This window comes from Puma concolor, chromosome B3 (genome assembly GCF_028749965.1).
Source record: "Puma concolor isolate L17-30 chromosome B3, mPumCon1.1.hap2, whole genome shotgun sequence".
Lineage (NCBI taxonomy): Eukaryota > Metazoa > Chordata > Mammalia > Carnivora > Felidae > Puma > Puma concolor.
The window spans coordinates 50,434,349-50,451,775 of record NC_141672.1 but is presented as its reverse complement, the minus strand read 5'-3'; the positions used below and the strand labels follow the sequence as shown (position 1 = coordinate 50,451,775).

At 41.8% G+C, this 17,427-nt stretch overlaps 1 protein-coding gene across 2 annotated transcripts in view; it reads right to left on the bottom strand.

The window, feature by feature from the left end:
• CDKL1 (cyclin dependent kinase like 1) overlaps positions 1-17,427 on the bottom strand; it is a 60,879-nt gene that overhangs the window by 42,661 nt on the left and 791 nt on the right. For both annotated transcript variants that reach the window (XM_086709793.1, XM_086709794.1), the window contains exon 2: positions 17,051-17,342. In XM_086709793.1, the coding sequence (XP_086565919.1) occupies positions 17,051-17,221 (171 nt within the window). In that variant the 5' untranslated portion in view covers positions 17,222-17,342. The remainder of the gene's footprint in view (positions 1-17,050; positions 17,343-17,427) is intronic.

Below are 17,427 nucleotides of genomic sequence, written 5' to 3'. Positions count from 1 at the left end.
GGACAGCGGCTGCTATGTGGAGGGGATAGTGATTTGTCCTCACTGGAATTGATACTAGCTTTAATGTTTTATTTATTTTTGTTTATTTTATTTTTGAGACAGAGAGAGACAGAGCGTGAGTGGGGGAGGGCCAGAGACAGAAGGGGAGACAGAATCTGAAGCAGGCTACAGACTCCTTGCTGACAGTGGGGCTCAAACTCACAAACCATGAGATCATGACCTGAGCTGAAGTCCGATGCTTAACTGACTTAGCCACCCAGGTGCCCTGATACTAACTTAAAAAAAAAATGTTTTTAATGTTTTATTTTATTTTTTGAGAGACAAAGAGAGACAGAGTGCAAGTGAGGTAGGATCAGAGAGAGAGGGAGACACAGAATCCAAAGCAGGCTCCAGGCTCTGAGCTGTGAGCACAGAGCCTGATGCAGGGTTTGAACCCAAAAATGTAAGATCATGTCCTGAGCCGAAGTTGGACATTCAACTGACTGAGCCAACCAGGCCCCCTCCCCCCCAATACTAACTTTAGAGACGAGTTTTGCCTTTCCTTCCTACACCACAATCCAAGGGCTTAGAGAATGCCTGTCTTACTGGCATGGAAATTCACATAACATCAGACCAAGAGGCCCATTTTTATAGCAAAGGAGACATGACAGTTAGCACATGGCCATGGGATCCACTAGTTCTACTATATACCTCATCAACTACAACTAACCAGTCTAATGGAAGATGGAATTCGTACCTCAGCCCTTCAGGGGTATCTGCACTGACCCACATGGTGCTGTGTCTTCAGTGGCTAATCCACTCTGGCTAATTCCCAGTGGGTCTGGGAACCAGGAGCAGAAATAGGACTGGACTCTCTATCATCACTCCTAATGAACTACTTGTGGAAATCATGCTTCCTATTCCCAATATTCTCTCAAATTTGCAGAGCTCTATGTTTACATTATTGACTGAATGTCTATTAAGAGGTGATTAGTTAAATAAACTATAGGACTTTATATTGCATTCAAATGATAAAACAATATGCAGTTGTTAAAAAGAATAAAGCATATCCATATGTGTTGACTTGGAAAGATGTCCAAGATACAGTGTTAAGTGTAAAACAGAAATTACAGAATGTATATACTATGTGATAGTATTTGTATGTATTTTTTAAAAAGAAATATATGTCTTTGTGCAAGCACAGAAATCCTCTGGGGTAATGCCAGAGAGAGAGGGTAAAGTCAATTTCCTTTTCACTTTACATTCTTCTATACCTTCAGTTTTTTTCTTACATGAGCATATATTACTTCATCATACAAATGGTTTTAAAAAGATTTAGGGGTGCCTGGGTGTCTCAGTTGGTTAAGCATCTGGCTCTTGATTTTGGTTCAGGTCATGATCTCATGGTTTGTGAGTTCGAGCCCCACATCAAGCTCTGCGCTGACTGTGCACAGCCTGCCTAGGATTGTCTCTCTCCCTCTCTCTGTGCTACCCATGTTCCTTCTCTTTCTCTTTCTCTCAAAATAAGTAAAATAAACTTTAAAAAGTAAAATTAAATTAAATTTTAAAAAATAAAAAGATTTATGTGTCTTCACTGTATTATAAAACCAAAATAAATATTTTGAAGTTAGTTTCAGAGAGTTAATACATCACCTTTGGGGGAAAAAAAGCTATTTTCATTCTTTAAAAGGCTATTTAGGGGCACCTGGGTGGCTCAGTCGGTTAAGCGGCCGACTTCAGCTCAGGTCACGATCTCACAGTCCATGAGTTCGAGCCCCGCATCAGGCTCTGGGCTGATGGCTCAGAGCCTGAAGCCTACTTCCGATTCTGTGTCTCCCTCTCTCTCTGCCCTCCCCCATTCATGCTCTGTCTCTCTCTGTCTCAAAAATAAATAAAAAAATTTTTTTTAAATAAAATAAAATAAAAGGCTATTTAATTACTACCACCATCTCCAGCCAAGAGGAAAATATTCTTTACCCCTCACGGTGTGGCTGAGGAATCATTCTTTAATGCTTTTGCTAAAGGAAAGCTGTCTTCATCTCGTATTTCTTCCAAATGCCACGGTAGATACCCTAGCTAATGTTTTGTTTTGGGGATGAGTAGAGAAGGAAAGGGTGTGACATATGAAGCAGGAAAGTATTGAAAAAGCTGGGATCACAAGTGGAGAGGTGGGGAGGGGCTTGATGTGTATTTATTTTAAGTTTCCTGTAGACAACGTGGACAGAACAGGGTATGCCAGGCTGGTCATGAAATCTCTTCTGGATTCTTCCCAGCACAGTCTAAGGATGTGCACAGTGGATGTTCGATTTGGTTTGTTGACTAATAAAGTATATGAAAAGTTCCAGAAAAGAAGCAATAGTACAAATGGGGTCAAAATGAAAGTTAACAATGGCATAGCCAAAAATTAAAGCAGCAATGTACTGATAGTTAAAAACAAATTATTTGTTTGGTTTATACACAGGTTGATAGCTTCCACTGGTTTAGAAAGTCACCTTTCTAAACAAAAAGAGGAATCGAGTTCAAAGTTTTCAACCAGGCAATTCTATCCAATAGCGTTTTTACTACAGTGCTTTTAAAGTTACTAAGTAATCAAGAAGGCTAATAATTAGCAAGAACATATGCCTGTGAAAGCAAATTTGTGGCTAAGACATCAATCCTGCCAAATAAAACGGTGAAGTAAAACAGTAAAAAAATTTAAATGAAATGAAAGACAAGCCTAGCCCATTAAAAAAATTTTCCATTCTGTATAAAAAGTACTACCTCCTAGTATGGTTTCACTGTTCTATAATGACTGTATGTAACACAGACTGTCTACTTATAAATTTTTTATTTGCTGAAAATAAAAGCAATTTGAGTAGCTAAGAAAGTAATAGCTTAATTACATTTTTTTTTTTAGCAATGTGCACTCTAAAATCGCTTATTTTCTCCTATCGCTCTGTGATATTTTTTAATTTTCTACAGTGTAAGGTGTAGGCAGGATGTGTGTAGGAGCGTTTAGGGGACTGATACACAGTGGCATGTGCTTAATCTCCATATAAACTGTCTCTATGACGGTAATGAGCCAGCCTGTTGATTTCTGCTACTTTTGTTCTTGAAGTATTTGTACGGCAGCTTTATTACTTAGGAGTTCACTACACAGCAGAAATACAATCTTTCTGTATAAACAAATTGTGAGCTAAGCCAAAACATCTTATAATAAACAAACAAAACAGCCTGTTACTATTTGCAGGTAGTATGTTATCTTGTAAAACTCAAATTAAACAGGTCTCCACTTGTTGAACAAATAGGGAAAGATGATGATAAGGGGAATTTGTTTGGTTTCTATCACTGTGGGCAAGGGAATGCCCTGCTTTGTCCTCCGCACTATTGACAACCAGTTTCCATGAACCCCCAATACCTATCTATGTATTAGCAATGAACATCGAAGGGCCAGATCTGCCAGTCTCTACTGAGAACATCTGCATATAATGAAAGCTGTACATTCCAAAGGCCCAAAACTGAATCTGTGGGTCAAACATTACCTGCAGATGTGTTCTGTTTGGCCTGAATGGTGTTCGACATTTTAAAAAATTGCTTGTCAACATTTTTAAAGTCAGATTTCATACTGAAATGAATCACGGCTCCTTGGAAAAATGGCTGGTTCCACACCTGGGGCAGGATGAGCCTGGTACATTTTGTTATGACACACAATAAAAAAATATTCAAGGAGGGGAGGCTGAGAGGCTCAGTTGGTTAAGCGTCCGACTCTTGGTTTTGGCTCAGGTCATGATCTCATGGTATCGTGAGTTCGAGCCCCACGTCGGGCTCTGCGCTGACAGCATGGGGCCTTCTTGGGGTTCTTCTCTCTCTGCCCCTCCCCCTACTTGTGCTGGCACCTCTCTCAAAAAATAAATAAATAAACTTTAAAAAAGTATTCAAAGAATGGTAGCATCTCTCAGGACAGAGGAGTGGGATCTAAAGAGTCCCACAGGGAGGGGCGCCTGGGTGGCGCAGTCGGTTAAGCGTCCGACTTCAGCCAGGTCACAATCTCGCGGTCCGTGAGTTCGAGCCCCGCGTCGGGCTCTGGGCTGATGGCTCGGAGCCTGGAGCCTGTTTCCGATTCTGTGTCTCCCTCTCTCTCTGCCCCTCCCCCGTTCATGCTCTGTCTCTCTCTGTCCCAAAAATAAATAAACGTTGAAAAAAAAATTAAAAAAAAAAAAAAAAGTCCCACAGGGCCAAACGTGTGACAATTTGAGAATCAAAAAGAAGAATGACAGTGATGGTTTGGAACAAACTGAAGAAAAAAAAAATCCACAAATTCACAGTGATACTGAAGAGTGTATGAGGTGGTGGGAGGGTTAGTATGTGAAGGAAAGGTTGTTTTGTTGTTGTTGTTGTTGTGAGCAGAAAAACTGTTAAATAATGAATGTAGAAAGAACTGTTAAAAATCATCATTTTATGGGGCACCTGGATGGCTCAGTTTGTTAGGCGTCCAACTCTTGATTTAGGCTCAGGTCATAATCTCACAGTTCATGAAATTGAGCCCCACATCAGGCTCTGCTCTGTCAGCACAGAGCTTGCTTGGGATTCTCTCTTGCTCTCTCTCTGCCTGTGCCCTGCTCATTCTCTCTCTCTCTCTCTCTCAAAATAAAGAAATATTAAAAAAGAGAAAATCACCTGTTACAATAACTCTTATTATAATCTATTCAAGCAAAGATTACTGGGTGAAAGTTGTTGGTGCACAAGATGGTCAAAGAGTCTCAGCGTATCTCCCCACAGATTACACATTAACTGTAAAGGAGAAGATGTTTCTTTACAGTTAGGAAATATGGAAGACCCATCAGGACCAAGAGATCAAAGCTGAGAGCACCAGTTATGGGACACACTGATACTGTGTAGAGAACTAGTGTTCTCCTGCTGAGAACTAGTGTGACAGACCCATCCTCACTCCTATAGTGGAAATAGCCAGACAATCTATGTTGAAGCACATTCTAACAAACTGGTCTGCACTCTTCAAAAATGCCAATATTAAGAGAGACTAAAGAGACATGATAACTAAATGCAATGTGTGGTCATTGATTAGATCCTGGATTTAAATATATAGGGATAGTTATAGTTACAGTTATATAGTTATAGCTACGTAACTATTATTGGAACAATATGAGAAATTTGAGCACAGCCTGTATGCCAGATAATGGTATTGAGTCAATGATAAATCATATTGTGGAAATCATATTGTGGTTACACAGAAGAATTCTAGCAGATTCATGCTGCATACTTAAGGAAATGATTCAGCCAAAAAAGTGTGGGGTGTGTGTGTGTGTGTGTGTGTGTGTGTGTGTGTGACAGAGACAGAAAGGAAATGAAGCAGAATTTTCACAACTGATTAATGAATCCAGTTAAGGGAATGCAGGAATTCATTATACTATTCTTTCCACTTCTATATATGTATTTTGTAATTTTTTTTCAAAACAAAGAATTGTGGGGGGAAAAAAACCCAGAGATTTTACATAAAATTATTTGGGGGTTTTTAGAAAAAGACTCTGAAAATCTAGCACCCTGGGCTTGCATTCTGTGGGTGGAGGGGTAGCCACCCACCTACACACCCTACAAGCCATGAAGTCTCTGGTCTGCCCAAGTCCACTTTCTATCTTGTCGTACATTCAGCCTGCTTCAATCCTTTGTCTCCAGTGTGATCCCCACAAACATTTGAGTTTGCAATCTCACATAAACCATAACAGAGAATTTTGAACATGGCTAAAGCAATTTCTAGAAATGTGTTACAAATCCATTTCAACAAGCCAATTAAACAATCTGAAGAGAAGGAACCTAGAAATGACATCTACACTAGCAATGGCAGCACTAAATGTCACAGAACTTCCCATTGAGACTTCTATTGAGTTGTGGAATATTATTCAACTAATACTGGGAAAATATTCCTTCAACTAATACTAGGGGAACAGAAGCCTTTAAAAATTATGAAATATCTAGGGCACCTGGGTGGCTCAGTCGGCTGAGTGTCCGACTTTGGCTCAGGTCATGAGCTCACAGTTCCTGGGTTTGAGCTCCATTGTTGGGCTCTGTACTGTCAGCATAGAGCCTGCCTCAGACCCTCTGTCCCCCCATCTCTTTGTCCCTTCCTGGCTCATGCATGTGCTCTCTCTCTCTCTCTCTCAAAAATAAATAAACATAAAGAAAATTTAAAATTATAAAGTCTCTAATTAGATCCTAACACTAGGGAGCATTTACACGGTACTCTGTTAGCATTCGGTGGAATGGGGGCCCTGGCACAAGAGCACATGGAATTAAGCACTTCATAAGTTCTTTGCATAACAGGGAACCACGTCAGATGTATTTGCCCCAGTGCCTTCTCATCCCTGGGATGGTAATTTGCCCAGTTTACTGCAGTGAACCTCTCAGGACAGACCGTGTGAAGTCCTTCACCTACAGTGCCTATCTTTGGTATTAAGTCCCACCTCTCTGCCTTTCCACGTATGCGTCTTTCCCTATGCAACTGTTTTGTTTGTTTGACCCTCTATTTTTCTGCCCTTGCATCCTTAAGGCTGTTTGACCACTGTTCAATGTTTGGCCCAAGAGCACTCTTGCTCCCCTCAGGAAAAAGTCAGCATAACAGTGCCAAACACAGACATAAATCAAGGTGAATTGGTGGGCCAGGTTCCAAGCCGCACCAGAGCTTGCTCAAGGTCACCCCACAGCTCTGAGCTATTTCAGAAACTGCAAGTGTCAACTGTGGCTCCTGTCCCCATGCAGTCACACAGCCTGACAGCCTCATTGGAAGGTTACTGAAAATGAGGAGACAACAGGAAAAAAAAAAAAGGGAATGTTCTGAACATTCCGTAGGTTCTTACTATTCATGATTAATTAAAATCAAATGAGAGCATGTTTCTGGCACACAGAACACACTCAATATTCTCACCAACCCCAAAGGAGCTTTCCCCCCATATTTATCCCCAAATGAGTCTTTTTTCCCCTTATCATTTCCCAATGAAATTTTAACTCCACACATCTACTGTATATGTGCTGTATGGAATCTGTGCTTTATACAGTAAAAGTTACACTACCCCTACCCATTCCCTGAGACCAATTTTCATCCTCTTGGGGGTGATGTTGTTCTCATTAAGAAAGCAGGTACTCGGGGCGCCTGGGTGGCGCAGTCGGTTAAGCGTCCGACTTCAGCCAGGTCACGATCTCGCGGTCCGTGAGTTCGAGCCCCGCGTCGGGCTCTGGGCTGATGGCTCGGAGCCTGGAGCCTGTTTCCGATTCTGTGTCTCCCTCTCTCTCTGCCCCTCCCCCGTTCATGCTCTGTCTCTCTCTGTCCCAAAAATAAATAAACGTTGAAAAAAAAAATTAAAAAAAAAAAAAATTAAAGAAAGCAGGTACTGTAATGTTTATAGCAAAGCTGTAAATGGACATTTTCCCCCGTGCTTATTCTTGTCTTTGTTGGTCGCAAACCATAAATTTTGCCCTTTAAAATAATCTACAGGGTCATGGAATGAGAGTTGGAAAAACTGCCATTCCAGCAAGAATCTGCACCCAGGCTCCATGGAAGCCATAAGTCCCACAGCTAACGCCCTGCCAGATAGGACAAATCCTGAGGACGGTCACTGAGAGACTTCAGAGTGTGGTGTTTGGTGTAACGTGATGGTTCTGATGTGTGGGAGCAGCAAGGCATGGACTTGGGGACAGACAGAACTGTGTCTGCATTCCAGCTTACTAACCAGGAGGCCATGGCATATCATTAACCAGCCTGAATCCATATGTAAAATGAGATAACAATACCCACCTCCTAAGGTCATTATAAATATGATTTGTGCCTCCTAGGTAATGATACTTGGCACTTTGGCTAAGTCTACTGGGTCACCAAATGGTGATACGTCATTCCTTCTGCTTGCTTCTATCTTGTTTTGTCTTCTGGAGGCAGGTTACCACAGACAATGTCCTAGCTGCTGCTTTCAGCCCTTGACTGATGTCGGTCTGATCTACTCTCAGGCCCCCATACCATGTTCCACACTGCTAAAGGTCTGCCCAGGCACCGCATAGTGGTTCTGTCCTGTCCTTTACCTCAACTCCTCTGGGAACATCTACTCTTCCTACCACTCCTGTTGGAAATCTCTGCTTCCTCTTCCAATTGTTCTACCATTTTCATGCCACAGAAAGAAGGTTTAACATCATAAAGGCTGGGGGGCTTCAGTAATACAATTCTTCTGGGTTGGCTGGCTCACATTGTTTTGAACCACAAGGTCCTTTCTTTCCTGGACAAATAGATAGTCCCCAGGAGTTGGGTTGGGTTCAGTTAAGCTACCTGTTTTATGCAGAGCCAGTACTTACTTCCCAACACAAGGCCTGTGATGACTCTAGCCTATCGTGCCAGACTTCTTGATGTAAGGTGATTTTCTTGCAGGATCCTTGTGTCTCTGCGTAATCTAGCTTCTGTCATGACTGCCCCACTTCCCATCTAAAATATCTTTATATGCTTGAAACCCTAGTCATGGAAGGGGGTTGAATTTTTCCTATAGGGTTCATGGGTCACATGCAAATCAGGACATGTCACATACCTAGGTGGAAGAAGTTCTACACACATAGCTTGGAGATAACTGTAGGTCCTGTAAAGATTAAGGATATGTTAAGAACCTAGCAACATTCCAAGTAGCCTCATCTAGCTGGTCCATGAATCGGTCTTTTATTACACTATTACAGCTATTTTTGGCCTTAGTGCAGGTTAGTAACTCAAGGTCATGGCTCCAGGAATTCTCTCCCTCCAAAAAAACATCAAGTTTCTTTGTCTGCTGGACTGATACCATTAGCATACAAATATACTTATTCTCCCATATTAAAAACAACTACTAAAACTCTCTTGATCCTATTTCTCAGTTTTTTTTAAATAATCAAACTCGCCAAAAGAGTTGCCTATATCACCGTCTCCACTTTGCTCTCCCCATCCTCGGTCGAATCCTCTCTGATGAAGCCTTCATTCCTGCCACTCCACCTAACAGCTCCTGTCAAGATCTCAAATGACCCTCATATCTTCAAAGCCACTGACTAATTCTAAGTCTATACTAATCATGACCTTTGACACTTTAGACCATTCCCTTGTTCTTCTTTATAAGAGCTTTTATTTGAATTCCAGTTAGTTAACACAGTATAATATTAGTTTCAGGTGTAAACTGTAGTGATTCAACCCCTCCACACCCAGTGCTCATCACAAGTGCTCTCCTTAATCCCCATCACCTATTTCAATCATCCCCCCACCTACCTCCCCTTTGGTAACCATCAATTTGTTCTCTATAGTTAAGACTCTGTTTCTTGGCTTGCCTCTTTCTTTTTTCTCCCATGATCATTTTTGTTTGTTTGTTTCTTAAATTCCATGTCGGAGTGATATCATATGGTATTTATGGTATTTGTCTTTCTCTGACTTATTTCACTTAGCATGATCTCCTCTAGCTCCATCCACGTCACTGCAAAGGGCAAGATTTCATTCTGACCATCCCCTCATTCTTGAAACTTTTCTTCACTAAGCATTTAAGTGTGGGGAAATAGGTGTAAGAATTCCTTATATTTACATAAATGGGTTAAACCAGCTTAGGGCAGAAAGCTGCCGCCACAGGGCTGAAGTGCCCAAGGTTAGTTAGTGAGATATTATAATAGGATCAAGAGTAACACAAGTTACACAAGTTATATCACCTGCAGGAAACTACTTTCCATCTGGCACCAATATATTTTGATCACACACTGCACTTGCTCCCCAGACCCTTTGCTTCTTACACACACCACTGTCTGATAGTTTTCTTCACATTCACCACATATGTAAGATCTTGAGAGCTCAATAAATATGGAAGCAAAACCCTTGTTTGGGGCTCTTATCTGTCCCAGACATTAGCCTCAATTCTGTCCCAGACATTAGCCTCAATTCTGTGTCTGCTCTCTTACTGGACAAGAGAGAACTCCAGACTCATAGTCTGTGACATTTAAGAACATTGCTCTTGAGATTTTCCTACGTTAATGATCACCCCCTTTTATTCCTCCTTTGCTGGTTCCTCCTCATCTTCCTGACCTCCAAATGCTGGAGCTCCAGGGTTCAGTCTTTGGTGTTTGTCTCGCCATTCCCCATGGCAACCCAGGCTCAGGCCCTTAAATGCTTTTGTTATGCTGATGTCTCCCAATTTTATATCTCCAACCTGGATTTCCCCCAAATGCCAGACTTGTATATTTAAATGCCTACCTAATAGTCTCCTTAGATTTGCATCTCGAATTTACCATATCCAAAATAGAATTCTTGATTTCCTTTCCCCTAGATTTGCACCTGGGTCTCCCTATCACAATGAATGACCCGATCTTTTCATTCTTGTAGTTACTCAAGTCAGGAACTTTGGATTTGTTCTTTTAAAAAATTTTTAATGTTTATTTGTTTTTGAGAGAAAGAGCGTGAGTGGGGAGGGGCAGAGAGAGGGAAGGAGACACAGAATCTGAAGCAGGCTCCAGTCTCTGAGCTGTCAGTACAGAGCCTGAGGCGGGATTTGAACCCATGAACCTCGAGATCATGACCTGAGCCAAAGTTGGACACCCAACCGGCTGAGCCACCCAGGTGCCCCATTGGATTCGTTCTTGATTCCTCATCCAACTACCAGATTCCTATGTACCCTTCTCTCAGAATTAATCTTGAATCTAACCACCTCCACCACTACCACTGTGACCCAAACCCCATCACCTCACACCTGGATTGCTCTAACAGTCTTCTGGAGCAATCAGTAGCTGGAGGAATTCTTCTGGAATGTATGTCATGCCAAGGCACCTCTCTGCTCAAAATCCTTTCATGGCTCCCATCTCATTCAAAGTAAAATCCACAGTTCCTACCAAGACCCACAAGCCCTTACCCCTCTAACTTCTGACCCCTTACCACTCTAACTTCATCTTCTATGACCTTTGCCCTTTTGTTTACTGTGCCTCAGACCTACTGATCTCTTTACTCCTCCTAGAACACACCAGAACACACCACACCTAATACACATCACTTGATCCTGCCTGTGGCCTTTGTACTTACTATTCCCTCTGCCTGGAAAGCCTGCATCACTCACTCCTTCCTATTTCCTTCTGTTATCTCTTCAAATGTCATTCGTCAGAAAGGCTCTTCCTAACCCCTCTCTATAAAAAAAGCAAGCCAGCCCTTTCATCACCTTTTACCCCTTTACCACGCTTTGTATTTTACCACTTGACATATAATTATTTCTTTACTGTCAGTCTCTCCTTACTTGGAGGGCAAGGGCTAAGAACAATGCCTGCTACATACAGAAGTTCTGTAAAAAGCTCCCAGATTAACATGTGGCAAGTCTCTTATGCACAAGTGTCTCATCAAAAACAATGAAAATGTTGAATTCCTTTTTTTTTTTCCACATTGGTAAGTAGTTTAAGAAAGGGTAGGAGAGCTGCTTTGAGCTCAGGTACTGCAGTATAATTTTATTACTGTTACTAAATAGTACTTAATTTAGAGTATGTCTTTAGAGTATGAGTGGGCTGATTATAACTGTTCCAAGTGTTTATATTTTTAAAAGCCTAACTATGTAACTGGGAAAAAATAAGATTCAGAATTAAACATTAAAGGCTTGGCTGCAATAGGACCTCTTGGTGAACAGTTAATTATATTTAGTTTAAAAAGCAGTTTGTTAGGGGCGCCTGGGTGGCTCAGTTGGTTAAGCATCCGACTTTGGCTTAGGTCATGATCTCATGGTTCATGAGTCTGGGCCCCATGTCAGGCAGGCTCTGTGCTGACAGCTCAGAGCCTAGAGCCTGCTTTGGAATCTGTGTCTCTGTGTGTGTGTCTCTCTCTCTCTGCCCCTCCTCTGCTTGTACTCTGTCTCTTCCTCTCAAAAATAAACACTTAGGGGCGCCTGGGTGGCTCAGTCGGTTAAGCGTCCGACTTCAGCTGAGGTCATGATCTCGCAGTCTGTGAGTAAGTTCGAGCCCCGCATCAGGCTCTGTGCTGACCACTCAGAGCCTGGAGCCTTTTTCGGATTCTGTGTCTCCCTCTCTCTCTGACCCTCCCCCGTTCATGCTCTGTCTCTCTCTGTCTCAAAAATAAATAAATGTTAAAAAATAAAAAATAAAAAAATAAACACTTAAAAAAATTTTTGAAAGCAGTTTGCTAGTACAAACACTACATTTATCTCATAAAAATGTGTCACTTTTTTTTCAAATGGAGCAAAAGAATGTTATTTAAAAAGTGTTTCGGGGCACCTGGGTGGCGCAGTCGGTTAGGTGTCCGACTTCAGCCAGGTCACGATCTCGCGGTCCGTGAGTTCGAGCCCCACGTCAGGCTCTGGGCTGATGGCTCAGAGCCTGGAGCCTGTTTCCGATTCTGTGTCTCCCTCTCTCTCTGCCCCTCCCCCATTCATGCTCTGTCTCTCTCTGTCCCAAAAATAAATAAACGTTGAAAAAAAAAATTAAAAAAAAAAAAGTGTTTCAAGTTTTCAGGAAAAAATGTTTTCTAAAAATACTAGCAAACCAGTTTTTTGATAATTATTATCCTCAAGAGCATTTACCAATGGATGGTTATGTCCTTATATAAGCTTCCACACCAAGAACAGAAAGCATTGCAGGTGTGCTGCCTTGAAATTATGCAGCTAAACGCTGGACAACACACTCCCATGATCTCATCTGCTTCCAAGAAAACAACCATAATTTTCAGAACAGTCCAACAGCAACTATCGGGAGTTACTCTAAACTGTAAAGTTTTAAAAACACACACACAAGGAATTCTCTGAGGATGGAGGGAGGCCAAATTTTATTACAAAATCCAAGGACCATGCAGTTCTTCTGTCGTGTGCTAGTATTTCATTGTATCAGCTATGGATCCTCTAAGCAGGGCATCACCTGATCTGGGGAAGCTTCTCCTTCTCAGACATAGCGCTAACTTTCCTGACATTAAGCCGCACAAAACAAATGACGTCACCATTTTCATCAGTGGATAGTGAAGTGAGAAAATAAGGGCAATGGCACACACACACACACACACACACACACACACACACACACATACTTACACAATCCATTATTCATATACGGCAGGAAGGTATCTGTATAGATGTTATTTGTAGTTGCCAACTACTCTCTCAGGAAGACTGTGCTTTTTTTGAAAATTGTGTTTTTCCTAGGTTTTTTTTGTTTTTAATTTTTATTTTAGAGAGAGTGAGTGAGCAGGGGAGAGGGGCAGAGGGAGGAGAGAAAGAATCCCAAGCAGGCTCCACACTCAGCACAGAGCCCATTGTGGGGCTCAATCTCACAACTGTGAGATCGTGACCTGAGCTGAAATCAGGAGTTGGACACTTAACTGACTGAGCCACCCAAGGGCCCCTATGTTTTTTTTTAAATACTAAAATGTCCTGTCTTTTATGAAATGATGGTGAAAGTAGTTGGTAGTTGGTTTTTTAAAATGCGGACAACACTATCCCAATCTGTGGAAAAAAAAAATTTTTTTTTAATTTTACAGGTACATGAAATCCAAAAATCCACACGTGAAATGTGTGCATGTGTATGTGTGTGTGATGGAATATAGTTCAGCCATAAAAAGAAGAAAATCCTGCCACTTACAACAACATGGATAGACTTTGAGGCAATTATGCTAAGTGAAATAAGTCAGACAGAGAAAGACAAATACTGAATGTTTTCATTTATGCATGGAATCTAAAAAAGCTGAATTCATAAAAATAGAAGGTAGAATGGTGGTTGGCAGGAGCTGGAGGGTGGGGAGATGGGTACAAACTTCCAGTTATAAGATAAGTAAGTTCCAAGTGATTAAATATACATGTGGTAACTACAGTTAACAATACACATTATATAAATGAAAGCTGCTAAGAGAGTAAATCTTAAATGTTCTAACTACCAAAACAATGGTAATTATGCGAGGTGATGGAGGGGTTAACTACCTTATTGTGGTAATCATTTCATAATACATACGTGTAACAAATATCACATTGTATGCCTTAAATTTACACAACGTTACATGTCAATTATATCTTAATAAATGGGGGGGAGAGAAAAAAATCCAAAAGTCTACAAATGACAACTTTCTAATTAAAGGCATCTTGGTTAGCTTCTTTCTTTTCAGAAGAAAGCCAAACTCCTTAGCCAGGCATTCAAAGTCTTCTACATGTGGTCTTAATCTATTTGTCTTGATTTCCTTATAATAGGAGCAGTCAGGGGGTCAGCCCCTGCCAGTCCTCACCTACTCTGGCTAAGGCTTCTGAGGTAACCTTCAGCCTCAACCTCCCTGGTTCCTAGTTCCTGACCTTAGTAAGGGTCATTAAAAGCCCCAGCTCTGCAAGAGGTGTGCAAGGAAAACACCAGGAACTCAAACTCACTGAGCTGCAACTTTCCCCTGGGCCCACAGAGCTGTGCTTTGCTCACAGTTTAGTATTCTTCTTCCCACGGCCCACTGGAGCTCTCCCTTGAATTCCAGCTCAGATGGGGGCCCTAAACCGTTTGCCTAGATGTCACCAGTTTCCTGTTCTCTGGGACTACAACATGTCCTCTGGAGTCAGGCGCCAAACCCCAAAGGCCACCTGGGACCAAGGTGCCGCTTTGGGCTAAGCATCACTTAACCCAGGCCAGACCTATCTTCCAGGAAATTCCTCACACCCTCTTCTACTGAACCCTGGCTTCCTTTGCTTTCCTTCTCTCCCTGGCCTGTTGTCATCCAGCAGGCAATCCTGGCTAAGACTTTAGGGTTATAACCTGTGTTCCCTCAATATACTGCTTTCCACACATACACCTTTTCCTGGGACAGACTGTCTGCCCTAATGCCTTATTTCTCATTCCATGCATCCTTAAATACCTCAAAATGTAGCTTAAACATACCTCTAATCACTTTATTTAGAGGGTTCTTGTCAGGCAGACATGGGGATACAAGGTAAATGACACAAACCCTGCCCCAATAGGAACCCAGTTTATCAGGAGTGAGAGCCAAGGGGAAATTTATCTTCCTTCCCTTCTGTGAATTAAGCATCTGAAACACAGGATGTACAACTTCTTATAAACATTGTTTTAGGCACAATGAGGCTCTATACATACTTACTGAATAAATATATGGAGAAAATGTGACTTCATTTAAACTCTCAATTCACTTTTTCAGCAAATATTTAAGGACCTATTATGTGTTAGGGATATCACAGAAAGCTAAAAAGTTAGGGCGTTAGAGAGCAGACTCTATCAATAATCTAGTCTTGTCTCATATAGATTAGGGGAGTCTACATTTGTGCACTTGATTTTGAAGAATGGGGAGCTCTGTGCTTTGAAAACGGGCTCCTGTGCCCACAACTCTTTCCTTTAAGGCGTATCAATACTCAGTTATTCAGGAGAATGCATTCTGACTTCCTAATATATTGTGAACAACCACCCTACCTAAGAGCTTATTTTGTTAACATTATTTTTCAGTCCAACAGTAACATTTATTTATTGGGGGCCCAGCCCGCTGCACACTTGCTTAGAAGTCCACACAGAAAAACAGAGGTTTCCATCCTGGAGGAACTCAATTAACTCAGGGAGCTACACCTGCAAACCCAGTATTGCTAAAGGGTGCTGAGAGGGTTCCGAGGCATTCACAGGTGACCTTCAGCATCAGAAAAAGAGTACCTCTCCACTAGAACCAGATTGTCTTTTCTTTAGAGTAAGTAAATGAATCCTTTAAATACGATTATTGCCTTCTGCCCTAGGGGAAACCTGAGAAAGTGAAAAACCCCCATCAGCCCAAAAGAAAGGGTGAGAACCTGTCCCTGTGTGTAGACAGTGGGAAAGGGCAGAGTAGTCCAGGCCCTGAGATAGGCCCTGCTGGTCTCACTCCTTCCTAGGGGAGGGCCTAACAGGGTGGGGGTGGGAAAACCCTGGAAGTGTCCTCTCACAATAGATAGCATCTTGCTGGTAAAGACCATCCTAAACCTAAAGAGAGAGTTTTCCTATTTTCCACCCATTTAAATTTACCCAAAGCCTGCTACTTCACATTCAGATAACCCCATACACTCCAGCCATGGGGAAGAGAAGACTATTAGAGAGGCCTGGAGAAAACAGAGAGGCAGCGATAAGAGAAAATCCCCTGAATGTTCCACTCATCTCCCACTAGGTTGCTCTTTCCTGATCATTTATTTGGTTATACATGCTCGAACACAGAGGCCCTGTTTGAAACCAAGTTAACCCCACTGTGTTCATTACATGGCACGTCCTGTGTTGGGATTTGGGTTTCATCTTCACAGAAATTCAGAAAAGTGGCCTCTTTCTATTATGGAAAAAAAAATACTTTCAGCTTGTAAGTAACAACTGTTTCCACTGCTCTGATTTTATGGTCTCCTATAGTTAACTAATAAACATTTTAAAAGTGATCATTTCACTTTTTTAAGAAGAACCCTTTTTCTAGAGAAAGGACATTAGGGTGTTCAGCAGCAGATAAAACGTGAGGTGCAAAGAAAACCTGTCAGCTTCCAACAGTTTGAAAACAGGTGAATGATTAATTATCTTAATGGACTGAGAATATCAACAGAAGATGGCCTGAAAGTTTAAAGCTCATGAACGCCAGAAAATTGGAGTTGTTCCCGTACTATCAAAGTTGAGGGCTCTTGAAGAATCAGATCTAGAGCTGACATCAAGAAACGATGGGGAAGATGGGGCGCCTGGGTGGCGCAGTCGGTTAAGCGTCCTACTTCAGCCAGGTCATGATCTCGCGGTCCGTGAGTTCGAGCCCCGCGTCGGGCTCTGGGCTGATGGCTCAGAGTCTGGAGCCTGTTTCCGATTCTGTGTCTCCCTCTCTCTCTGCCCCTCCCCCGTTCATGCTCTGTCTCTCTCTGTCCCAAAAATAAATAAACGTTGAAAAAAAATTAAAAAAAAATTACCTTTTTAAAGAAACGATGGGGAAGAAAAATAAAATACCCCACAGCATCTCTGAAAAGGAATAGCATCTTTCTCTGCACTGATGTCTCTGTTTTCTGGTTCATTATGCATTTGGTGACCTGTACATCTTAACACATTTACTAAACATAACACGACTCACTTAAGTTTTTTAGTCCCTGATAATTCACTTTAAATAATCCATTACCTTGAGCATGCGGATTTCTCGAAGGGCGATTTTCTTTATGACAGGGTCATCTTCTGATTCCAGAAATCTCTTGATGGCTACAATCTGGCCCGTGTCCCTGTTTCTGCATTTGAAAACAACTCCATAGGATCCTTCGCCAATTTTCCCAATTTTTTCATACTTCTCCATCATAGAGGAGGAATAAATCTTAAAATGGATCTTCACATAGTTTGAAAATGTCGCTTATGAAATACTGGCACGAACAGACCGACTGTACTAGAGCCCCACTCAACGATGGGTCTTTGTCAAGCACCTAGAACAGAAGGGCACTTGTTAAAGAATTAGGAATCGACCCCTGTCCTTAAAGCCTCGCCCCTCAGCAACCGCAACGAGATCCG